The 26,440-nt window shown below is 36.5% G+C and overlaps 1 protein-coding gene across 20 annotated transcripts in view; it reads right to left on the reverse strand.

Annotated features, from left to right (window-relative positions):
• EPB41L2 (erythrocyte membrane protein band 4.1 like 2) overlaps positions 1-26,440 on the reverse strand; it is a 117,971-nt gene that overhangs the window by 20,646 nt on the left and 70,885 nt on the right. For 19 of the 20 annotated variants that reach the window (XR_012659651.1, XR_012659650.1, XR_012659649.1 and 16 more), the window contains 8 exons: positions 24,007-24,049; positions 17,048-17,123; positions 15,324-15,542; positions 14,749-14,836; positions 12,994-13,146; positions 11,715-11,812; positions 7,426-7,598; positions 4,216-4,397 (listed from right to left, as the gene is read on the reverse strand). Coding sequence is in view for 16 of the 20 variants with exons in the window: in XM_075087628.1 (XP_074943729.1) it covers positions 4,216-4,397; positions 7,426-7,598; positions 11,715-11,812; positions 12,994-13,146; positions 14,749-14,836; positions 15,324-15,542; positions 17,048-17,123; positions 24,007-24,049 (1,032 nt within the window). In the remaining 4 variants the exon portion in view is untranslated. Of the gene's footprint in view, positions 1-83; positions 117-2,044; positions 2,693-4,215; positions 4,398-7,425; positions 7,599-11,714; positions 11,813-12,993; positions 13,147-14,748; positions 14,837-15,323; positions 15,543-17,047; positions 17,124-24,006; positions 24,050-26,440 lie in introns of all 20 variants that reach the window. The other variant, XM_075087634.1, reaches the window with a different exon arrangement.

The following is a 26,440-nucleotide window of genomic DNA, read 5'->3' on the forward strand; positions in this document are numbered from 1 at the left end:
CAGACTAAATCCACAGAAAGTTTAGGGTGCTAACAAGGCAGGCAGCTACAGCCAGATTTAATTGTAAAAAAACAACCATGCACCTTCTGCTGAGTTTCCTCCTCTTCACACTCCACCTATGTAAGCACGTGGCAAATTACCAAGAAAAGGAACCGTTAACATATGCTTACAGACTAACACAGAGGCTTCATCTTTTTGTAAATGCTGCAAAGCGTGCTATATTTACAGACCTTTACTGTTTCGGCCCCAGATGTTGTTGAAATTATTAAGCGACTTTGGTCTTCCTTCACCTACATTGTTGTAGAATGGCTGAAGTAATACTTGGCATAAGTGGCATGAAAAATGGAAGTTTCACACTATGTCCCTTTCTTGCTGTACTTTTCACCGTTTTCCAGATGGAAATTTAAGAATGAGTAAAGAAAAAAAATGATATGCGTAATTTCTCTGTTAAGTGCCTTAAAGTCTGCAACGAGTTGATGGGAAAATGGAATCTAATGCGTGAGTTCTTTTAGTAAGCGAGTCTGGGATTCAAGTCAAACACCTAAATACTGTCTTAATTATTTTAAGAATGTTGCTGTCTTTGGATGAGTTATTTGTACCCCACCCCCCTTTTCAGGTGAATATATTCTTCCTCAAACTGCAATGCAATCTATTGGAAATGGTAGGTAAGATAAGAAGATTAGCTGTAAGTATTAAAGAATGCTGTTCCTTAAGGCATTCAGAATAAGCAAACCACTTCCCAGTCTTTCCATGGGTACAAATATCAACTGCTAATCTTAGGAAAAGATGCATTTAGAACAACATTGTGCAATAAGTAAACATCTCGTCAAATTAATGTACTTGCACATACTGTTGCATTTTGGATTCTGTGTGAATGCATGCATGATGTGGTACATATCACATTTTTTATTCATTTCTCACTTATCTGGCATTCCATTTTCTGCAACTTTGTTACAAATGATGGATTAAATTAGGTTACAGAAAAAGTCAAGTCTTTAAAGTTATGTTTTTCATTATTTTAAACTTATATTGGTGTTTTTAATGGCATGTCGTATTTTGCATGTTTTTAATATGTACATTGTATTGATTTAATCAGCTTAACAAACTTCATGAAGTATAACATTGAACAGGCCCTCCCCCTTTTTAATTCTATATTTGTTTTCATATTTCCTCTGAAGATCAAAATAAACCACCTTTTTCTAGTGGTGTTGCTGTAACATTCACAGGAGAAAGAAAGAAGGCATTTTGTCAGCCACTCCAGATGATCACAGCAACACATTAGTGTGACTGAGGCTTCTGTACAGCAATTTTAAGTGTATTTCAAAGAATGTTCAGGCTCCAGTGATTAATGTCTGACTCACCCTGCAATCCCAGCTAATGAACAAAATCACTCTCTACCTTAACTGCTGCTAGAGATTAATCAAAGCACTTAAAAAAAAAGTGTCATTCACAGACTCAACTTTGCACACACCCTTGTAGAGCAGAAACATCTGAAGTCTGGAATAACAAAAAAGCTGATTTTCAAGCATTCATAGTTTTCTGAATTTGGCTTTTAGGAATTCCACTTTTCAGATCTAAACAGAACTTTGGAAAGGTGCAGGAGACATGCATTTTAACACAAACTCATAGTGCAAGTAACACAACTTGCAAATAGTATCAAGTAATAATATATCTATTATTACACAGCACTTTCAGTATTCAGATTTATGTGCTCATAAACATTTTGAACTACAAAGCAACGCCATCTGCAGCTCGGTATCAGTGGAATATGATGAAAATATGCATGCTGTAGGAATTCAGGCAGAAAACCCACCAGCCATCTACTGACTAAAAATCCCATAATGGCAATTTTTCACAAATAAGAAAAGTTAGAGAGATACAGATATACACGTACGCGCGCGGGTGTGTGTATTTATATATATCTATAGGCACGTACATAGACATATCCTTATACTTGGAAGTGTGCAAAACTGAGCAAGCCTCTGGGAGAACAAGCATAAAAGCTATGTGTAAGTGTCAACATTTAAGCAACAAAATTACACACCTCCTCTTCCTCTGCTTTGTCATTCAGGTCATTGTCATTAGAGGCGCTAAAGGAAGTCGCCTTAGGCTCCAGGTAGCAGAGGGACAGAGCAAGAGGAAGGGAAAATGTGAGTGAAAAAGGAATAGACTGGAAAGCAGACAGAAGCAGCACAAAGATAAGGAGAAAAGAAGGGATGAAGGAAGGAGAGGTAATAGGAATATAGTGCTGAAGGCCAGGTGGGAGGAAAGAGATGCAAACATCAGGAAGGCTAGGAAAAGTAATATAACCATCCTCATCAAGCAGCGAACGGAAACTAAAAGAAAAGCATCTGATAAAGCTGAACGAGACACACAACTCAGTGCTTTGGTAGTCATTTGTATGGATTTTTCCTTCCACAGCAGGGGAGCCTTGACTAGCTAGGGGTCTCATAGATTCGAAGGTATTAGTTGGTGAAGCTATTTTGTTTTTATTATGATCTGGTGTTTCTTTCATGGAATTGCAGTCTGAGATGTCCGGGATGGTAGGGAAGGGCTCCCCAAAGGGATCTTCCTCTGAAATATCTGAAAGCATGTCCACTTCAGGGACAGGTGACAGGTTTGTGAGATGAGATGACACAGAATGGATAGGTAGTGATGATGGGTGTACATGAGTGAGCTGAAGAAAAAAATTCTATGCACAATGGAAAATGAAATCACAACAAAACGCAAGTTCGAAGGCACAAAAAGAGGGAAAAAAAGACATTATTAGTTAGTGAAAATTTTTACTTAGAAGCAGGGATAGCTCTACTAATGCAATAGAAACACCAAATAAAAATAGAAATCCCCTTGTCTTTTACAAGCAGCCAACTTGTTTAGTTCTGTGGATTATAAAAGGAACCCATTACGAATGTTTTGTTCTCAGGCTGTAAAGAACTGTGCACTTTTGAACTGTAATAGTCACAACAGATGGAAGTGGAGAGACATTGAAAGCTTTGGCAGAAAGGTCAGGGGACAGTGCAGTACACGAAAGACAAACTGGCACTTTGATCCTTGGGTTTATAACCATTTCCTCTAAGACTTAAAGAGAGCCAGAAAGGAAGAGAAGTATCTGCGCTAGGGGGGAAGAAAGCTGTTCACAGAATTGGCATGTGTAACAAAACCTTACTGAACAGCTTCCTGCAACAACTTCCCAAAATACTGCCTTTTTTTTTCTTTTGTTAAAATATTGAAAGATACTGCCGCTTTGAAAAAGGGAGTATCACCATTTTACCAAGCCCAGAGTCAAAACACAGTAACTTATTTTACCATTTTTCTCCCATAAAGAAACTGTGTGGTTTTTAACTAAGCTAATTCAAAATTATTTCAACTTGCCAGCAAACAAAAAAATGCAACGGTTGGGATTTGTTCCCTTCCTACACTTGAATACAGTGGGAACTTATGAACCACACAGAGAAACTCAGCAGTCCCCTCAGGAATCAAATAGGTACCTAACTTGCAAAAACGTTTGAAAACAAAATTACTCTTTAAATATGAAAGTTCTGGAGAACTGCCAGAAAAAAATTATGTCCAAGACAGAACAGCAGCACAATTTTAGCTGACACTATGAAAGGAAATTTTTACATCAAATCGTACAAGATCTGAATTTAATTTTTTTTAACCTATTCCCCCAGTAGCTCAAACAAACAGGAAAATGAAATGGTTGTTTGCTACAGGAACAAACCGAAGTACTCAACTTCTCACAGAAATCTACACCTCAGTCAACATACAGGTTTTTAAAGGATGAAATAATTCTGCAATAGCTACAAAACCTATACTGTTACCTATGGTAATTAAACAGTCATAATATACCCAACTTTGTAGAATGTAAAAAACTGTGGATATACTAACTTGTTTTAAAAGTCTAAACAAACAAAGGAAATTAGCAAAACATTATTTACCTTTTGAAACACTTTTTTCAAGAACTCAGGCAAGCTTACTGAGAATTCAAAGTAAGTTTATAGCAATAGAAGAAACCCGTAGTCAATGCCATTTAGAAGTTTGTATTCTCTTTTGCTTACATGCACTTAAGTTAAACCTACAGAAAGCACTTGACAATTTTCCTTTAATATTTTAATATGGTGTTCTGTATGATGCTTAGAAATGATAGGCACTAAATAACAACAAATGGACACACCCCACATGAACAAATAATTTTGATGTGAAAGTTAGCCATACCTTTCCATCCTGAGGCAATTCTAATTGCGGAGTTTTGACTGGGCTTCCATCTTCTTCTCTGCCACCTTCTTTTAACTTGGCCTGACCAGCAGCTTCAATGTCAATGATTTTATCTCCAGCAGCCTGTCCTCCAGCAGCAGGGAGGTCTCTTAGCAGACTTTGATCTGAGATACCCATGGGAGCTATTAGAGAAGAAAATAATTTTGGTTAATTGGGGTAAGTTGGAACACTTTGTTTTTAAGATTTCTTAACATAATGATTTTACGGTGATGCCAGCAATGAGCAATACAGGGTAATTACTGAGTGATGCAGTATTTTTCAGCTTCTTGGCTTTGCAAAAAGCCTATGGTTCTAATTGTACTGATATGAACAGCAATGTACCTCTGTCATATAATATGCACTTACTATGCAAGGGAAAAACCTCACAGTATCAGGCAGGTATTTAATTATCAACTTTCTCATTACTCTTGGAAGACAAATTGAAGGTATGTTCTTTTGTTATGGTGATTTACAGTCACAAGAGAAATCGACAACAGTATTTTGTAGAAATCCGCTATTTTGAGAGGACTCCTTTAATGCAATATAGAAATAGCTATGCATGTAACTGTCAGTATTTTTATTCTGGAACCTTAGGCGAAACTGCAGAAACAACAGTTCGGTGAAAGCAAGACTTTTCCTCCCTATATGCTCGTGAAAAATGGGAGGGGGAAATACTGATTATGTATACTTGAATATAGTCAAAGCACAAGAGAGTGAAAGGCCCTAAATTAGTTTTCTCTTATTTGATTCAGCGTAATAGGATTAATAAGCAGGATAGCTTTTTTTAAAGTCAGGATGACTGGCTTAGTCAAAAAAGTAGTAATGAAATAAAGCTGAATTCATTAAATTGAGCAGCTTTAAGAAACACAACTTTGATATAAACTTAATTCATTTAGCCATCTTCTGTAATACCTCCCTATGCCTTGAATTTACAAAGCCAAGGTACAGAAAGTAGGGAGGAAGATGTATTCCTTGGAGTACCTTTGGGGGATATCCTCTTTTGAAAATAGTCTCAGCTCCACATCAGAGACTCCCTTAAGCTGCTAAGAAGCCACGGCCAGCTAATGGCAAATGTGGGATTTGGGATGTTAGGCTTTCTGGGCCTCTCTAAGTAATAATTCCTGCAATTTAAGCTTCTGATCCATTCTTGGGTGGCAAATTGAGCATTTCTTGGGTATATATACTTGCCACAAGTAACTTTTGACAAATCACAGAATAATTTAGGTTGGAAGGAAGATGTGGAGGTCAGCTAGACCAACCCCATGCTCAGAGCAGGTCCAATTATATCAGGTTGCTCAGGGACTTGTCCAGTTGAAGTGAAGCATATCCAAGGTCTTTTTAAATTCTTATTCTTAACTGAAATTTGCTGTGTCTCAACTTGCAGGCACTCCCCATTGCCTTATTACTGGGCACCTCCAAGAAAAGCACGGCTCCATCTTTTCTGTACCTTCCCTGTAGGTAGCTGTAGACAGCAGTATATCAGTACAGCCTTCTCTTCTTACAGCTGAAGGACCTCAGTTCCCTTTGCCTCTCCTCATATATTACAGGCCCCCAGCCCTCTGACCAGCTTGGTGGCCCTTACTGGGCTCACTGCAAGATGTCAATGCCCATCTAAAACTGAGGAGCCCAAAGATGGACACAGTACCCCAGATCTGGTCTTCAAAGTACTGAATGGAAAGGAATAATAATTTCTTCTAACATGCTGGCTATGCTCTTGCTGATACAGCCCTGGATACAGGTGGCCTTCTTTGCTGTAAGGGCACACTGTTGACTCATGTTCAGTTTGTCCAGCAGGAGTCCCCAGATCCGTTTTGCAAAGCTGCTTTCAGTGCAGGTGGTCCCCCAGCATGTAGTGCTGTATGGTGTTACTCCTCCTCAGCTGCAGGACTTTGCGTTTATTTTTGTTGAATTTCAAAAGGCTCCTTTCAGCCCGTTTCTCCAGCATGCTGCAGTCCCTCTAGTGAGGGCAAGGTAGGAGTGGAGCAAGAGTAACCCTTAAAAGGATGAGTATGCAACTCCAGATATTTGGTATGAACAACAGCACTGGACATGCTGCTCACAAGGGAGAGGCAGAGTGCAAGCGCACCCTCTACAGTATTTCTCATTTCAAGTGTACACTCACAGTATGAACCTACATCTGGATTACTGCCTGAAGAAAGAACAATAAGTTGGACTTCAAATGAACAGTCTACAACTATTCCAGCCTGCAGATGGCAACACCAGCAAGATGCCGTAAATGCTGCCAGGAACAGCTGGTTTCATTTGAGATGAAGCCAAAGATGATTAAAGGGGGAAAAAAAGAAAAACCAAGAGGAATATTTCGTCATGCTCAAAATTTTCACTGTGATGGCTCCGTAAGAGTGAAAGTTTGGGCCTGAACACACATGGATACACCTCTGTATTCTTCAGACGATGTACAAGAGATCTCAGAAAGGCTCGCTGATACTATCTCAGGCATAGAAAACTTCACTGCTGCACATAATTTTTCTGGAGAATCTGTCTACCTCATTTATTTCAGAAGTGATTTAGAGCAAAAAATGTGCTTCTACATCTTGCTCACATACTGCTGCTATACCTGCCTTTGGAAAGCATGCCTGTTTCTAATAAAGGAAACCAGAAGGTTATGTCTGCTCAAAGAGACCAATGCAATGACAGTAACAACACAAGAATTTTAGCTATTCAAACAACTTCAAAATAAAACTTGTTAACTAAGCACAGAACTAATAAATATACAGGATAACAATATACTGAACAAAATGATATAAAACTAGAAGAAAAAAACTTGTTCTGCCTTTTCTATTTGGTGCTGAGGGGCACTCAGGCCAACCCAGAGCCCAAAAGATGCTGCTGACCAAACAATTCTGATCAACAGCATATAGAGCACGCCTACCCCGTAAAATGGATATGAGTAGTGATCAGATGCTGTACGTCTAACATAGACTCCTCCATATATTAACAGCAGTGCCATACAATTTAGACAGTGACTTAGCTTACTGTTTAGGTCACCTAAAATTGACAAGTAACCGAAGTGGCTACTCCTCACATCACCCATCAGAAACTGAAATCTATACATTTGTCAATTGATATTCTGGCCATCCATAATGTCAGCATTTTTGAATATGGTCAGATCAGAGTGACAACACATTACACTGAATAAACGAAATTTCATACCTCCATCAAGGCTCCTGGAAACACGTTTGCTTGAAGTACGCTCAAAGTACGGAGCTGGTCTGTCTATGAGGTTGCTAGCCTGTCGCGTCTGTGCTTGCGTACGACCACTGTAGCGGAACTTGGAACCCAATGTTAGAAACTTGGCTTTTGGAGGCTGTTCTGGTGATACAAGTCTAAAAAGTAAATATGATGAGTCAGTTAAAAAGACTTTATGTATTTAATGAGGTACTTTAAAGCTACTTACCATGTTTCAACTCTAGGCCACCATGCATGATTTGTGCACTCCAAGAAAGGATTCTACCATAAGATCTGAGAACTTCTAAAAAAATGCATGTTATTTACTATTTGCAGTAGGAATTGAAGTGATGCTGATAACCACCACATTTTCCACAGTGTGACTAAGCATCTGGGATCCTTATCTTTTGGTGCTACCTTGTTTAAATGGTATTTTTTCTAGAAAGCTGAGGCCATTATAGGTCCAAGTAGAATACCTTTCAGATCTCTTTCCTTAGAATGTTACTTATAGTAGAAACTATACATCCCACTTCTACTGTCTTTCCTATGTTCCAGGGTACCAATATAGCTGCTATTCCTCAAAGTTAGGGGATGGCATCTCAAAGCTGCATAGAAGGCTGTACCAAGTGCAAAAAGATTGAGATAACTAGAGTGTTGTGACCCAACAGAAAGAAGTGTAACAAGCTAGATTCAGACTCCAGTTTCTTTACAACATCATTTATAGATTTTTATAAGTTAATGCTTACTGGATATAAGGAGGGGAAAAAACCGATATGCTTATTGTGAAAAGGGTGAAAAAAGAGATGCAGTTACAAGTACTATTAATGTGGGGTATGTGTGTTTGTACTTAAGTGCTAGTGTCAAAAAGTCTTAAGTAACAATGTGGCAGAATTTGCTACAAGGAATTCTCTGTTCCACCACTTTTTGACACCACATGAGTTTGAAGAGACAGGTCCTCTTCTATACCTCCCTGAATTTCCTTCAGTATGAGGACTTCAGGCTCTTATTCATCTAACCCTCATTGCTTGCATTTTGTTTTTGAAATCTGAGCCATCAGCTTCAGCACTGAGGATAGTGTTTGTTCCAGTGCCATTCCTGCTGATAGGATAAACAGGCATCACTGCAGGAACTCTTCCTAGTCTCAGCTTCTCTAGGAAAGTCTTTGATGTTGCTCCCTGGATCAGCGTAGTGCTGCATATACATACTCACCCAGCACGGCAGTCTCCATGGCCTATTCTCCCTCTGTATAAAACCATGAGACTATTACAGATAGAGCTTTTTGATATGAGGATCTGCAAAGAATAAGAAGCTCACTGAACATCAGCTTCTTTCAAGCAGAACCAGCAACTACTGTACCCTTTGTACTTAGGATAGCACAGATGGGCAAATGAGACTTTAAAGGATGCTGACTTTGTTCTGCTCTTTTGAAGCATTTGCACAGGGAATATCTGTGTCATTGGAATCTAATCCAACATGTGTTAAGACAGTATCGAGTGGTGGGTTCTGAAAACTGACCGTCATTCTAAAGATATTTCAGCAAAACTGAAGAATTTTCAGATCCTTATCAAGAAGGACAGTGAGCTAGGCAGAAGGTTACCATTTTCTCTAAAAGAGGGTGTTTATGGCTTGCTCAGAGTGCTAGCCAGAAGGATCCAATCCTGCATGCTTAAGATGCGTACACACGCACCTGAATCCTAATTCGTTCCAACACATTTTTAAAGAAAACAGAATTCAAGACAGACTAATCCACCCTGCTGCACTAAGGCCACTTATATAATAAAATCACAAGTATCTGGAGCTTCACTTTCATTGCTTTTATAAAACAGCCTTATGCAATCTTTGTGACAATTTACTTCTTCACATTATTTCCAAGACAGAGTGCATTATGCGTTAAGAGGAAGAAGGCTAAGATTTTTTCCAAGGTTTCTTCTGTTCTTTTCCAGTCTTGGCAAGGCTACAGCATTAACTGCCATTTTTATCTTCCACCCTGCTGAGATAAACTTCTAATCTTTTAACATGGAAACAAGAGAACTAATTACTTCCTGATTAAGGGCATTTGAATGGACTTTTTTGTATTACAAGCTTAATTACATAAAGTAACTGAAGACTATGCTTTTACCATTTTAAGACATTCTGGGGGGACACCGAAATAATCACAAAAACATCATAAAGCAGAATTATAAGCAAGTTTCTGCAGCCATTGGTTAAGACCCAGAGTTGCACACTAAGCTTACCTCAAAAGATTAATGTGGATACAGAGTCTGACTGTATTTCTACAAAAATCTTACTGGAATCCGATAAGGTTGAGCTGATACAAGTTAATCCAATGCCTTTTCATTGTTATTTGCAATATAGTTCATTACAAATTTTTATCAAGAACTTCATATGCTGGCTGAATTTCCCATACATTAAAAGACGATGGATCTCAATGTAATTATTTAAGAAAAAATTAAACACTAAGAGACAACACAAGGAATCTTACAATACTACATAGGGCATGCTAAGAGATCTGGAAGCTAAAAATGTACATCTAGATTGAATACAGACTTCTGTGGTATCATATACAAGTTTTACACATGCTCGGAAAGAGCTAGTCTCTGTCTGTAGCAGTTGCTTTCTGGCTTATTTTGGTTTTTTATGGTTTTTTTTGAGAAAAACAGCGCTGGATTTGTTTTACTTGTTTTATATCAGGATGAGAGCTTCTGAGGATCTTCTGTCTGATGACATCAGTGGAGTATATGGATTCTACAGAATGGTTCAAATATTTGTTACATAATTCTCATTATAATGTAATTCCTGGTTAGTAAAAGCCACTTCTGATTGGAATAAAATCCAATCATTTTTATTATGTCAGAATTTCTGTACTAAGATTATCTAAAATGTATTAACATTCCTCGAAACTTATATTTGGAAGTGGTAGTTCTCAGTTTCATATTTTTAACTTCCATAAGATTTGTTTTTCCCTATTCTGCTCCATTTTATTACTATAAAATTAGGAAATACGGTTTCCCAGCAAAGCCAACTACTGCATGAGTTATTTGAAGAATGTTGCTAATTTTTTAACTGCAGACAGAACTGCATGCTATTTGTGTAATGGACATCACCAGCCAAAGCAGACTTCAAATTCTAAAGAATATAACGGTGGACTATCTTAATAAACCTAACCAGTGAATTATGTCAAACATGAAGATTTCAAAATTAAGTGCTTCCACATTAAGCATTTTGAGATTGACTGCTAATCCTAGCACAAATTTAATATTGCATTCAAGAATACTCTACGCTCAATGAAAATCTGAATACTGAAAACCATCCAGTGAAAGAACTCCAGTAATGAACTGCTTAGGTCTCATGTTCCCCAAGTCCTTTAAAAGGTCTCAGTCTAGCAACTATATTCAGCTTAGACGAGTATGCAGAGACAGTATTGCATCTACCCTAAACCACAATTGCTTTTTTTAAAAACAAAAAAACCAGAACAGGCTGCTGAAGGAGAAAGCCGACTTTTTACATACCCTAGTTACTGCGCTCATTTGAAGCAAGAAACTCAGATTCAATGCTTATACAATGTACAACAGATTCAGCCTTATCTGTGACTCCTAGGCCACGTGGGGCACAGATTCCCTCACAGAGTTTGTGCTACTATAAAAATCAAATGAAAGTTTTTCAAATTCCCTTTCACTGGAGGAAGCAGAAACAACTCTGTGGCCTATTGTTAAAGTGCTTATTTACAAATAGACCAGAGTTTCAATGATCAATTCAGAATTTTATGTTTACCAGTTACTGGGGAAAAAATGTCAAGTAAGTTATGGATTATCATATAAACAAATAGTGGTCTGTTTTTAAAGTCATTCTCTGTTCTTTAAGAATGATTGTGTACTCAGGCCAGTTTATAAATAAGCAATAATTCAGCTGTAAGCATTTACACTCAGCAGAATATTCTGGTAAGTGAAATCAATGAAGATACTGTCAAGCCCTGAAGGAGTAAAGGACGGCTTTCTAGATGGTCACTCCGAAGACCTGATTTCTCATCAAGGCTTACATATGATCACTAGTTTAGGTTTGTACTGTTAGCACTCTGAAAGTTTAAATAAAACAGTTAATTGTACTGGAAATCTTCAGAATTGGTAATTTGGGGTCAATGATTGGTAGGGTATCTTCTATGAGCTGCTACTGGACTGAGAAATTACATGGAAGTCTTCTCTATTTTCCTCATATCCTTTCAAAGGAAGATATGAGCATACCTGGTAAAGCAGGAGAGGCAGAGAATTACCATTTACCTGAAGAAAGTATGGTGCTCCACACAAACCTTCCATAACCTTTTAGCAGCCCGATGGTTTGGCAGTTTGAACCCAATCGTGCTCTCAAACTGTTCCAGCTGGAAAGAATCCACAAATAAATTAGCCCATTTCCTTAAGCTGACTATTAACTAGCAGGCAGAGTTCAGATAATTCCATTACTGTAACAAGCTGTAATTGTCCTCTCATAAGACTTCACAGGATTTAGAAAGAAATAAATCAGAATTTCCAGCCTTTTAATAAAATTATACTTGGCAGGCTAGTCATGATGGGTAAATAATCACAGTATCCCTTCCTACTGTATTAATGATTCTTTTGAGAAATCCAGTAATACTTTAGTGTTCCTTGCTGATTTCCTGACTAGTTGCCCCATGTATTTATTTTTTAAATGCATTAAGTAATGGTACTGCAGGTACTGCAGTTTCCTTGGATTTCATAGAAGTCTGAAATCCATACTGCAGTGTTAAGCTTACCTGATCCATTTCACTATACAATAGTTTCTTAGCACAAAATATTACACGTATGCACTATCAGTAGAGTGCAAGAACAATACACCTGTGCTCCAAAACTTATAATCTACAGTGTTGGTATTGTACTGTTGGTATTTAGACTTCTCTTATTTTACATATTTATGCAGTAAAACCTACCTTAAACATTTTAGAATATAATTTCAGAAAGCATTATAGTGTTTGACTCCACCCCCACCCCCCACACCCACATCTCCAGTTACAATGTGTTCAAAACATGACACCTCCCCCCCCCCTTTCAGGAACTCCCACAAACTTATAATGGTATCTGAAAAGAAAGCTGAATTCACTATTTCCACAGCAGCTAAACAGAAAGAGTTATAACATCCTAGAGGACAACTCAAGCCTTTTATTACACATACAACTAGATGCGTTCACATTTAGTGAACAATTATACCCAGAGAGGAAGAGAGGCTGGCTCTCCCCCAGGACTGCAAGTTTGTATAGACAGTAAGACTGTGGCCACTGTGACTAGCTTTCCTCGTTAAAAAAAGTCACAAAATGGTATCTATTAACAAAAGAAATTAGATTTTCTTCTTGGTTTGCATTTACTAATTAATAAAAGTGTTTAATACAATCAGTAGAATTTGAAGGGGAAAATAAAACCCTCAAGTTCTGCTCAAATCCAACCTAAGCCTTTGAGGACATCTGGGGAAAAAAAAAATATGGATATTATCTTGTTGCTAGATAGAAATGATCTCACAAAAGACACAAGTCAGAAAGGTACTACTTACTTCTGCTGGCCTGACTTTGATATAGAAATTACTTCGCTTATAGGAAATCTTCAGAATTTTTGGCCAAGCAAAGCGGTTGATCCGGAGTCTGTCTTTGTAAATGAGCAGTCCGTTCGCACACACACCCAGCATGATATCCACACCTTCAGAATCCTATCATGTGTGAGACAATTTCATAAAAATCAGTTTAATAACTTTCCAAACCAGTAATTATCACTGGCATACCTTGAGAGAATAATGCAACTGGGACTTGTTTCATATTCAAACCTGAAAGACCCTGACAATGAGATCCGCAAAGCAGAAATAGCCAAGTATATTAGTTTTATATAGGCTTTAGTCTCTAAGTAATGGCTTTGGCACTCATATGCCACTGCATATGCCACAGTTCTGGAAAATTCTTCGATATTCTAGCATTAGGGACTAAACGACTTACAAGTGAGGAAAGGTATTGTGGGTGCACTACCAATAATTTCAACAAATATTCAAAGCAGAAAAGCTAACACCAGACCTTTCCAACTTAAAACAGTCAGTGAAGATCTGAACAAGTTGGTGATTATGGTGATTTTTTAGTCACCTACTATTCCAGCAAAGATACAGGAAGTAATGGACAGCTGGCTGAAAATGTCAACACACATTTCCAAGGGCTGGCAGGCCAGGTTTCTGAGCGTTCTGCTTCACTGTCAGTGTTTGATGCAAGTTTTACAGGCTACAGAACTTACCACTAACTGATAAGGCTTCCATACACTGTACCACTACACAATACAGCAGAATCTCATGTGCCCCCCAACAACAAATCAACTACATCTAATGCCAACAATGTTGCTAATATGTTGCTTCACTGGCATAACTAGCAGCTACAAGCAGATCCTGGCAAACAGCTGTTCTAATGCTTGCAGCTACTTCACTACAGCAAAAGAAATCTCCAATAAAACTCTAAAAATCTAAGTTCCTTAAAACACCATATATCAAGTTAACTGCCACACTGCACTTGTATTAAAAAATTAGTATATGTTACAGACACAGTTGATGTAAGTGAACAAAAATTTAAGTCTATTTCTTTCCAGTGCTTCTAACAGAACACAGGAAAAAGTCTATGGAAAATTGCAAAAACAAGTGGGCATTGTTTCCATATGAAACAAAATTAAACAATGTTTCTCCAGCACTTGAGTTCTGGTTTTCTTTTTTAAATATAGGGCTGATATGCTTACAATGCATTAATTTTCCTAACGGTTTGAGACTCTGGATTTGTGTGAGGGAATGGGAGGGGGTTGGTTAATTGGTTTGCTGGGCTTTTAACTAAAAAAAATCCCACTAGAAATGCAAACTTGATTTGACCTACACAGAGGAGTGGGAAAAGAACAAAAAACCCACCCTTCCCCAAGACCTCCCCCCTGGTTTTAACTCTCATGGTATTACAAAAACAATTACATGTTATTTTGGGCTTTACTTTTTTGCCCCACATCTCCTTGGCATCAGAAATCTGACATTTAAAACATATTTAGCTGCCTTTATGAATAAAATATTATTTCCAAGCTGCCCATATGCCTTTAATGCCATATGCATTAAACTTAGATTTTAAATAAATTCTAAGGATGGTAGAGCTGTAAACTGAGTAATTATCATGAGCAAGAGATAAAAGGCTTATATTTAAGAACTGAGGGTATTAAGTTTTTAAAACAATCTATATATACTATGCTGTTTTATACTAAGCATGTCTATCCTAAAAGAAAACAAAACAAAACCAACCCCCAATACCTTGGCATGATGTAAATCCACTCCATACATGGACAGTCTCTTAGCATTTTCTAGGAACTGGGAATCCGCCTGTGCTGGAGTCAAGCCCCTAAAACCATTGAATAAGTATTGAGTTTATTGACAATAGAACTGAGAATCAAAACTGAGTGGAATCCTGGGATTCAGACACACAGAAAAACCTCAGTTTGTAAGGTATCAATAGCATTTTTGCCCTAAAGGGGAAGTGTTCTTTCAGACCATATTATATTTCTTTTTATATATATTTATTTTTTTTTTCCCCACCTTTACTCTTTCAAAATATTTAGCTGGATGTTGCTAAAACTAATTCATATGCTCTGATAAAATTTTTTTCTCCAAAAGTTCTCTTAAAGAACAAGATCAAAAGATCTTAGTGAGGCTACTGTTTTCAAACTGGAATTTTTAAACACATGAAAGTAAGATGTTCTAGTTACATAGCAAAGATTTCCGAAGTAACAATGGCTTCAGCTGAACAGATTTACACATACTCTTAAGAGAATTGACATACACCTGACAAAGCACAATGACTTAATTTAATCTCACTGTATCTGAATCACCTGTGCGTTTTGTGTAGCTCAGCTACTTTCTCTTCCATCTCTTGAGTTTGATTGGGTGCAAATTGGAATTCACTGATATAGCCACTGCGGTGCTCCTCGGGGTCATGATCACCCAGCTCAGCCTGCAGGGTGTATGAGCCAAGGAGGGCATGAGTCACAAAAGAACATGGCAGTCGACCAGAAGCAATATCTTGACGAAGCTGTAGGCACAAGAAATATCTGCAAGAAAACGAAAGAAGAAACAAACAAAAACAAGAACAGAGAAAGTGTTACCAGTGTCAAGTTTGAGAGATATGGCAGAATTCAGAGATGCATGCAATCATATACGCTTATTTTCAAATAAGGCAATGCATTAATAATTTGTTACACCTCACATGATTTGAGCATTACTGCCACACAACAAATTTCATTTCCATTTTTAAGACTCAATATTACTTTCATAAATACTGTGAAGAGCAGGAAAAATCCCATTTCTGATATAAATGAATGAAAAACTGTATCTAGTTTGTAACAGAAGCTAACTTAGGAACTCCTGCATTTCACATTGTAGCCTGCAGGTATCTAAGGTTTCAAATACAAACCCGTGTATTTCCTTTGACATTTCCCTTTGGCTGTAAAATTCTAATTTTTATACCCCTTGTAGTTCATGAGGTAATCAAATCATGTAACACACACAACAAATCCAGTTTAGTACTGAACCCATAATTGCCTTCCTTAAACCATGTACGTATTAGAATTTAGTATTTCAGGTACTGCATACTTCTACCAAATTTAAGGAGTTAACAATCAGTAGACATCCTACCCTAGTGCACATTTTTAATGTCAATAAAAAAAAGTTTTACTAGTGAAGCTTAAATTTTAAGGAATTTAGCTTTAAGGTATAACCTTAAAAATGTTCAACTGATAAAAGCATGCAACTGAAAAGCCAATCAATTTACTGAAAAATTTCAAACAAAACAGACTCTTAAATACACTGCATTCTAAATGTCTTAGACTCTTTGTATTAATATATCAACTAAATGCTTCTGTAGCTATCTTATTTTGTGCAGATGAATGATCCGATGCAATGTGTAGTAACGGATCTCCTGCCTCAGCAGAGTCAGCTAACTCCAAACCAAAACTAAATCTTTAGGTTTTCTATAACTCCTGAAAAAATGAGTGTGAATCCCCTACACTCTACACACTGGTTATGTTAGTCTTTTGATGCTACTCTTTAGGTGCCTAGTAGCCACTGCATTCTAAGTATTTTCTAAGAACTTTGGAAGATAATTATTTTCAGATGTTATTATGTTTTATGGTTTTATTTAATGCATATGCATAAAACTGTTTTCACAAACCTAGCCTAGATTATTACTGAAGTACCTTGGATCCCCTGAGCTTTGCTCTTAGTATCAAAACCCACACACACTCATTTGCTATATAATAAAGCAGCAGCCTGACAATAAAACACTAGCTTCTTTCAAATATGATCATTCGCATCTTACCTCCCACCCAAATCATAACGTCACTTATCAATAAATTCTTCTTTCTCAGATTTCTTCCATAAGTTTTCGCTTTGCCTTTTCAACCTTGTTCCAAAAAGCAGTTGATGTAAGAACATCTGTAGTGTTCTACAGTAATACCCAAACCTTTTATGGCATCCAGAAACTGAAGAATAAATTTTATATGGTCTTCAAATTAGACTAACAGTAATTTTAAAGTTTAAAATCAGGAACTATGCATACCTAGTGATATCTTCAGTCAACTGTGAAGGATCAGGGGGATAAAACTTCACGTTAAAGGTGAATATCCAAGGTAAACCTGAACACGGAAATGTCTGATTATTAATCTCAAACAAGTTGAAGCAATCAAAGAACCTTACTCGAAAATGTTAGGCAGTCATATAAATCACTGAAATCTTGAGGAAAATTTTTTCCCTCTTTTTACAGTATTTTAGTAAGAAGCGTAGATTATTTTTCATTATCAGACAGTAGCTCAGTCACATACAGTGGAAGATTAGCATGTTAAAAATAAATTTTAAAGGATGTTGCACAGTAAGTTATGTAAATGTCACGTTTTTAATTTGAAAACTAGCATAATATATTTCACTTTTCAGGGTTCAAAGACACTTGCATTGAATTAGTGCTTATTTCCAACTCCTCCAAGGCTAACAGTCTCCTCCTGTGTAAACTGACTGTTAGCCTGAGAGACAGTACAATATCTATGAACATACATGTCAAAATGAGGTCTGCATTGTATAGAACAGACAGATAATAAGCAAATTACTCATTCATACAGAATGTGTGGAAGAAAAAATATTAGCCATTCCTTCTTTAAAATATTTTTTGAGAAGCAATACTTTTAGCAACTATAATACCATGATATTTTAAGTTTCAATTCTAATGTGTTAGAATTGTTAACACCACACGTTTTTAAGCAAAAGCATGCTTCTTTGTTTAGTTAAGCATTGTTTAAATTTGCTTCATTTTAAGCATTAGTACTTTAAACTAGAATAATTTGACAAAGCATAACATATTGCCTTTAGTCATAGCTCTAGTGTAAAATAAATTTTTAATATTTGAAAGCTTAAGACTGTCATCAATAATTAAAATACATTCTCAGGATGTTACTCAGCCAGTTTTGTAACACCATGTGCAAGAGGAGTAAGTTAATTGGAAAGTACTAATAATTTGACTTTCCTAATTCAAACAGATTTTATTAAGTACAATACGGACGTACATATGTAAAAGAAGATTCCAAAATAAGAGTCTAGGAAAATAACTTAATAGTTTGGTTTTGCATGCTGCTTTAAAGCAAATGCAGTTGAGCTTCATCATATCTTGCTAAACAAAGAAAGTAACACTACAATGCAGATCTGCTAAAACTGATAAGGAAAGATAAGAAAAGAAATCAAAATATTATCAAAACAATTAAGTAGCCATTTTGTGTCTTTCACCTTTTCTCCTGATGAGAATAGGTGAAAGACCTAGCAAAAAATAATCTTTGGTAAAAGAAGGTAATAATTTTATAAAGGTTGTTAATGATGAATTTTGGACAGTAAACAATTTTAAAAATCCATCCTACAGAGATAACTCATGCTTTGAAAAAGTGTGTATTTTAACAACAACAACAACACTGAAATGCCATTTCCAACATAACACTAGAAAAGAGTGCTGACATTTCTGTTTAAGGTTATTTTATTTTAAAAAAAATCCTGTTTTAAGTTTCACAGCTATTAAAGATGAAGAGGTGCTTTGTGTAAAAAGATATTTAATATCTTTCAACATTTCAATAACTGTATTTATTGTATAATGACTATTCAATAATGACTATTCATTGGAACACTTCAGTTTCTGCTTAAGTGTGAATCTCAATCGCCTGGCTACTAAGTCACTACTTCTTTTTGACAGCTCAGGGTTTTAGCATATCATAATGTTCCCAGTTATCAATTATTTGTTAGAACAATGACTGATAACTTTGCTTACAAAATAAGGCAGGACTCCTGTTGCTGTACGCTTCTATGGGAGAACTTATCTTGGGCCGCATATCTCTGGGACACAGGGCTCTACCCACCCTGGGGACAGTGATGCACAGACATCAATATGATGGATACAAAATGTCCGTTTATTTAACTGCATCACACACTTATATAGCTCTTGCGCTTCCTGTTCCTGCCACTCCTATGGGGAGGAGTCTATCTTTCCGTCACAGGCCGTGATCTTCTGGTCGCTGATCCCTGTCTATTCCCCTACAGACTCCTTAAATAAGAAAGCCTGATTTACTGGATGTACATCTAGAACTGAATTGGGTAAAATATGCCTCATTGCATCATCTACTGCAAGACAGAATTAAGATAAAAATACCTTTAAAAAGTGTCTAACACTAATACATATAGCATGACAAACAGAATTAAAGCTGGAATAGCTTAGCCCACTTCTATCATTTATCTGCCAGGGAACTAGCATCATTTAATGAAAAGCTGCTGATATTGAGAAAGCCAAACTTACGAAGAGAAGCAATTGGGCCCAAATATCTATGCAAGAAGTGTTCAGGGAGAGTTGTCATGTTAACAGGACTGTTAGATGGGGAAAGATGGATGAGGGATGTACCCTTCCACACAGGTTTAAACCAGTCTTCAAGTTTTCCTGGGAAGAAGCAATGTTTCCTGGTATGAACCAATTTTTCCTGATCTATATTGCAGTTAAACTAGTCACAGATGAACCCGTTTAACGTATTTCTCTTTCTTGTCAGCATTTCTACAGTTAGCTTTCAGAAAGAACTGTAGCCAGGAGACCTAGGCACCATTTGAGGGGAAAAAAAATAAATCTATATTCTCTATAAAAAGCTAAAAAGAGCATAAATCCTCTGAATATATAGACTATGCGAAAAACTTCAGATGTTTACTCATACTAATTCCATAGATAATCTACTGAAAAAATATCATAGCTGACTTTGTCCTAAATATTTTCCAGTTAGTGACCTTACATTTTGCCTGATTACTGAAAGCACATTTATCCCCTGAATATAGAATAGCAAGCATATTACAATGTGCACAGTCTATATTTATACTTCTCACTACAGCATACTGTTAATAGCTACATAACTGAGGCATACAAACGTAATTGTCTTCACACAATAATGCACACTATTACTAGGGCTTTGAATTGGTGTCCCAGGCGAAAATACATAAATCTGATATTTAAAGTGATATTTAGCATTCTGTCCCTGATAAGACTCACTGTTTTGATGTTTAATAATATGGACTATAGAAATACCAAAAATTCTTCCAGCCAGCTTGTTACCTCAAAAATGCTTCTGAGGCAACTTTAGGCACATTCCTAGAGAAAAAGAATGCAATATAACCAACCAGCTAGCAGCATACAATTAACATGATTCATCCCATTTTAACTGGGAAATCAGTAAGGGGCTTTTTTTCCCCCCCAGTAAAGGCTTTTCCTGGCTTTTACTTATGATATCTCTTATATTTCAGCTAAGATTTTTAGGGTACTGTGTAACCAGGACAGGCACACTACTCACAAGCAGATGTAAAAATGCCCCATAAAATTAAGAAAATGACTTCTATAATTTTTCTTAAATTACTGTCAAGAAAACCAAAGAAATGAGGAAGATCTACATCCAGCCCACATTTTCAAAAAATACATAAAAAGCAGAGTACAGACAGTGCTGGTTGGACTGACAAGATTCTGCTCACAAACTCAGAAAACTCCAAAGTACAAAATTGTTCTTTATAATTAGTAGACATACAGAAGCACTTCTGCAGGACAACTCTTCCCTTGGCCCAGGTACTTCATTCTCTTTACCAACTATAAGCCAGACACTAAGCCAGACCTTAGATCAACATTAGCTACAACATTTACAGAAATACAGCTATTTGTGTAAAATATATGATATAAAAATAAAGTGACACTGCATAAAGTGACCGCCATATTTTCATGTCTAAACATAACCATACATTGTTAGCATTAAAACCAGACAGCCAGAGCTATACATTTAAAATACAAGCCCTTTCTTTTAATACTTCTAACTTACCATAGCACTTTAAATACAAACTTTAGATTTCTTAAGTATTTTAGAACACCGTGCTGCAAAATTCCAAAGCCATGTTATATTATTCTCACAGAATTGTGTTTATGAATTCATCACCATTTGGTCTACTGCGTAATTTGAAAATATACCTATTTAACAATATCATTAGTCTTGTATATCATACTCTATCCTGAGCAGTTGATTAGACTACCTTAATTATTCGCTAAGTATGTCTCAAAGACTAGGCCACCATTGTATTTGGCTGTTTAAATTCCCCAATCTGAATGAATGGATGCCTATTAAGAAAAGGATGTTGAGAACACTCTTCAGCACGATTAAAAAGAAACATTCAAAACTTATAGCCGAAGATTTGTCACCAGCTGCCTTATATATTATAGAATTTCATCTGTTTTAATTGACTTCCATGGAATTAGGATTTCCCTCATGCCCCTCAGTAATTAAAATGAATCAAGTAACAAGCAAATCAAGTTTTCTGTCTTCAGTCTTTCAGTTAATCACTCCTTTCTAAAGGAAAAAAAAAAAAAACAAACAACTTTTCTATCACCATAACCATTATCTCTTAATGCTAGTGGACATAGTTTCTTTCAACCCTAGACTGCTGAGGTGGAACTATATACATAAGACACCACTGACTCCCTTCATAGCCAATAGAAGAAAAAGGGCTTTTGGTTTGGTGCTCTCTCACACACCTATTTCAGAATGCACTCACTCACCCCCTGAAAGTGGGTGTTGCTTCAAAAAACATGTGCATTTTCCTTAGGTGGACACAGTTAACCTAAATTAGATCAGATTAGTCATATCCTGATACAGCGGTGAGTTTCTAAAATCTTTCTGGCTAAATAAGTATTGTTTGACAAAAGACAGTAAGACAATTTTACAGTTGGCTTGAAGAGTAAAAACAGTTAAATGAATCCTTTATCAGGTAAGAATGTACAAAACCCCCTATACTATTCTGTTCTGCCCTCAGCACATCCAAATACTCTCAGTTTCATAAAAGAAATACAACACTGTATATGCAATATTGAAGTATTTTTTGCAATAAAAATACTAATTGTGCTGCAGACTAGAAATAGATTTAATTGACAGAACATTAGCTTAGATTTGAACTGTCCCACACAGCATAAAAATTTAATTTCCATGTGGAAGAGAATGAATTACGTCCACACTAAAACCAGGATATATCCCAAAAATAGTTTCAAAACTTGTGTGAAGAGAAAGATAACCACGTCCATAACTCAGTTTCATATATTTCAATTACACAAACAATAAAAGCAAATAATTAGGCTTCCCAAAACACATAGTTTATACATTCAGATCTCTAATCTTTATCCATAACTATGAACATTTGAATTGCAGACAAAAGATTGATCTTCAATTGCAAAAAAACCCCAAAACATTGATAAAACCAGGTGTATGTAGTTCACTCATTCAATTCTGTTACACTGAGAATGATAGCTATGAAAATACCTATTGATAAAACTGAGTGGAATATCATGTGTTCTATGCTCACTGCATGTTACAACATGTCACACAGATAAATTCTCAAATTAAATTTTATAGAAGGGTGAACCACCACCCTCTACTCTATGAAGTCCAGGATTTGAGTATTCCAAGGTCAGTTGCTACTGCTTGTACCATCACAATATTCAAGGTAAAGTTCTTAATTTTTCAAAAGCCTGAATCCACTTTAGATGTAGCAATTTTCAAGAAGGTAGTGACAGAAGTGTAATTACCCCACCTGTCCCTGATTTAATTAAGAGTTTTTAACACATACCAGTGGATATCCAATTACATGAGTTAAAAAAATTCAAGCATTAATTTTCCTGAAGAGCTCAGGCTGGTTGAAAGCAAACAAGCTTTTTGCCACCTTTGTAGCCCTGAGAACAGAGCCAGTAATTTGTGTATCACATTCATTATCTGAAGTAACATCAGTAATTGCTGAGATCCAACATAACTGCCCAGCCAAAGGCAAACCTGAACAAATATGAGATCACACAGAAGGCCTCAGGACCCTGATTTGGCAAAAGACAGCCTGATGCAGAACATGACTTGGGGGACACTACAGGATTCCTATTTCATCTTCCCCAGTCACAGGTGGTACATTCATGTCCAACATGCAGAGTATTAGTATTGCTCACATGTGTGAGAGATTGTTATAAATATTAAGTTACAAACTCATGTGCTGAACTCCACTTCCAAATTTGTCACCATCTCTCCCTCACTTACATTTCCTATCAGGCACTACCAAAAGGTGGTTTCCATCAAAAACAAAAACAACAACAAAGAAAACCCATACTGCAGTTGGCCACAAATGAGCAAAGAAATAAGAAGACTTTCAGTAAGGGCAAGGGCTGTCTAGCACTTCTTAGGAGCTACTTATGTGGTGACATGTAGACTTAGGAAGAGTATCTCCTAAATTTACCCTCCATTCTCTCCCCTATCTACTACAAAAGCTACGTGGCTAGTGAAGAGTAGAGTTTTGACAGTTTTATACAAAGAGTAAAATAAATTACTCATTGTGTATTGGGTATAGGAAGTAGAAAGACTTCTCAAAAGGATTCAGTCTGAAAACCATTGTAGTGAGATGTTCCAAGATTATGCTCTCTATTCCATTTCCCTTCTGGAAATGTTGGACACATCAAAAAAGCCAATGCTGGACTAATCAGTATTGAAGAATATACATTTTCTGTAAGACATTGATTCTCTTTTTATAGTTTCATATTCTTCTGCTGAGTCTAAGTTAGAAAGTCCTATAGCAACAACCATGACCATCTTTGCAAGATGACATTCCCCATCCCATAATGCAAACATCAGCACGAAGTTGTAAAACATCTACTGTTTCAGGAGGCAAATAGATCAACTATTAGTTACATACAGCACATGAAAATTTTGGGGCAGCAGCCGGTATAATGATTAACTTCTACAGCACAAGGCTGAGTGATCTTTCTCTCCTTGGACAGTGGATAAAAACAACAGCTTTGCTTTTTGTTCTAAGGCTAAATACATCATTATTAGATATTAATTATTTCAATGCTGTAAGTACACAATTTAGTCAATATCCAGGCTACTAGTTTTATGAAGAATATTTCTGCAAAGAAATAAAAGCAGCATAACATCTGAATACAGAAGTACTTACTTCGAATTTGTCTCTTGATTTCCTTTGAAGAATCTAGCCAGTTCTGGAAAAAAAAAAAAACAAACAAACAAAAAACAAACAAACAAAAACAAACCACAACCAGCATTTAAAATCACTTCAGACTGAAGATGGTGATTTCATACAGAGCAGTTAAAGTCTGCATTGTTCAGTCATCTGTTCTATTTTAAAATAACGCAGAGAACTCTAAAATTGAACTTGTGATTTGCTAGCAAGTCTCCCCACACATGCACATAAATGAAACTGTGTAATGCCAATCCCTTCACAGTTGTCTTATTGCTTTACACTATTTATGCCCTGTAATTTTAAGAAGTGGATAGTCTTACAGTGGAGAAGGTCTAGCAAATTACATTTGACAACTGCAATTTTCTCTCGTACTCCTTTTATTGACATAAGCAGACTTTTCAGGAATGGCCATGTAATCTCGACACATCTGTGCTTATACACCCATAACAGAATTACTTCAGATGATATTTCTCTCGAACTGCACAGGCTTGTTATTCCCATTGTTTGTCTTAATGTGTATACATTTTAGTTCTGATAACATTCAAAGGTGCTTGGAAAAGCCTGATCAAGTTTCATGCTTCTTTCCTGACCTCCCCCAAAGCAAACTTCTCTGTGAACATGTATTATGTTAATACTGATACACTGGCAAGCTTCAAATGCAAATAAAGTCAGTTTTCATATTTAGATGCCTCGCTATTAGATGTGTTCTACCCTTAATACCAAAAATGTTTTAATATAATCTGTGCAACCTACTAAATAGCTCATAGCATTTCCATTACTATAGATATGTGCAAAGAGACATTCTTGTGACTGATCATCAAAAAATATAACTTTAGAAAGTTAGACTAAGAAATCAGTAATGTATATTCATCAGTAGCTCAGACAATCCTGTTTACTAATTTTACCCACAGATTTTAGAAAATAGATTGAGAGACTGGAAAAATAAGGCTTTTAACTGCAGTTACTGAGATTTTACTTTACACAGGGTTTGAACCTTTACTTCCCACAGCCAGACACACATATGCAAGCATATACATGGAAGAAACCCACATGCACACAACCAGCCTGCGCATTTCAGCGACAGATGTGCCAAAGAAGGGACAAATTAGCGACTGACTTGTAAGCTGAAAGACAACTTTTGCATTTCCACAAACCATTGCACATATTAGCAGCTTGAAGTCAGAGGGGACCTCAGTGCCAGCCAAATGTTGCTAAAGCCATTCTCTACCAAAGTTTCTTGCCTAACCTAGCCAAGTAGTGGATACTGGGTACAATGTGACTTGCCTTTCAGTCTATGGTACCAAACTCCGCATGCAAAAATTTTTTTCCAATACCATATCCCTCAGTCTTTATTACAAGCTTTTCCACCCAAAGTCAAATTTATTTCAAAGAGACAAAACATGCTAGGCTACACCTTTATGGGTCTGTATGGATTAGGAGAATGTGGAGCTATGTTTTTGCACTAGCGTAAATCCTTAATGTACATCACCTCTGTTGATAAAGGATGTGGCTTCTACAAATATGACCCAAAATACTAAGTTTCCTGTTGTAAATGACCTTTGTCCAAATTGATTTGATCACAAATGCAGCATGTATGTTAGACAAATACTGTTTACAAATTAAATGCAAAAACCCCTTTTTTACCATTTTTACAGACGTTGTTTAAAAAAATAGTTTCATATTGCTTCCTTTAAGAGGTCTGTGACCTCTGCATTTCATAGCTATGATAATTCTTCAAGAGATGCACAGTCCATACACGTTACAACGGAAGAGATATATAACACTCCTCCAAAAAATCTGCTACCATATTATACCTACCATTTATTCTGCTGAAGTCAGAAAATCTGCTATCTGTTGGAAGAGCCTTGACATGGAAAGACCTTGGAAGACAACAGTAGTCTTCAAATAATTTTGGCTGAGACTCACTTCAGCCACAGTTATCATCCTAGGTCTTCAGTTTTGGCATTAATTCCATTCCAAAATGATACATAGCCATATTCTTCTAATTACAAAGATAAGTAGAAGTAGCTTAAACTTAGATTTTAGATAAAGTTATATATAAGTAAATAAGTATAGAATATAGCATGGAGTAACTAGAGCAGAAAACTAGGATTCCTGAGTATATGTTACTTTCAGTGCTTTATCTTTTATTACTGAAGTAGGAGAAAACATACAATACAGAATATGCTGCAAGATGAGAAGAATCATCCTTTCTTTACAAAAGTTATACAGTTCATTTTCTGATTTTTCCAAACCTGGAGTAAGCTTATCAGAAGCAGACTTTGCCACCAACTTTCATTACTCTTCTGTTAAATAAAATCAGATCTATTTATATGCATAATTGCAGGGGTGGGGGTTTTTGCATCTGTGCCTTTTATTATGGATAAAACAAACACTATTGAAAGAATCT

The sequence above is a fragment of the Phalacrocorax aristotelis genome, chromosome 3 (assembly GCF_949628215.1).
Source record: "Phalacrocorax aristotelis chromosome 3, bGulAri2.1, whole genome shotgun sequence".
NCBI classification, from domain to species: Eukaryota; Metazoa; Chordata; class Aves; order Suliformes; family Phalacrocoracidae; genus Phalacrocorax; species Phalacrocorax aristotelis.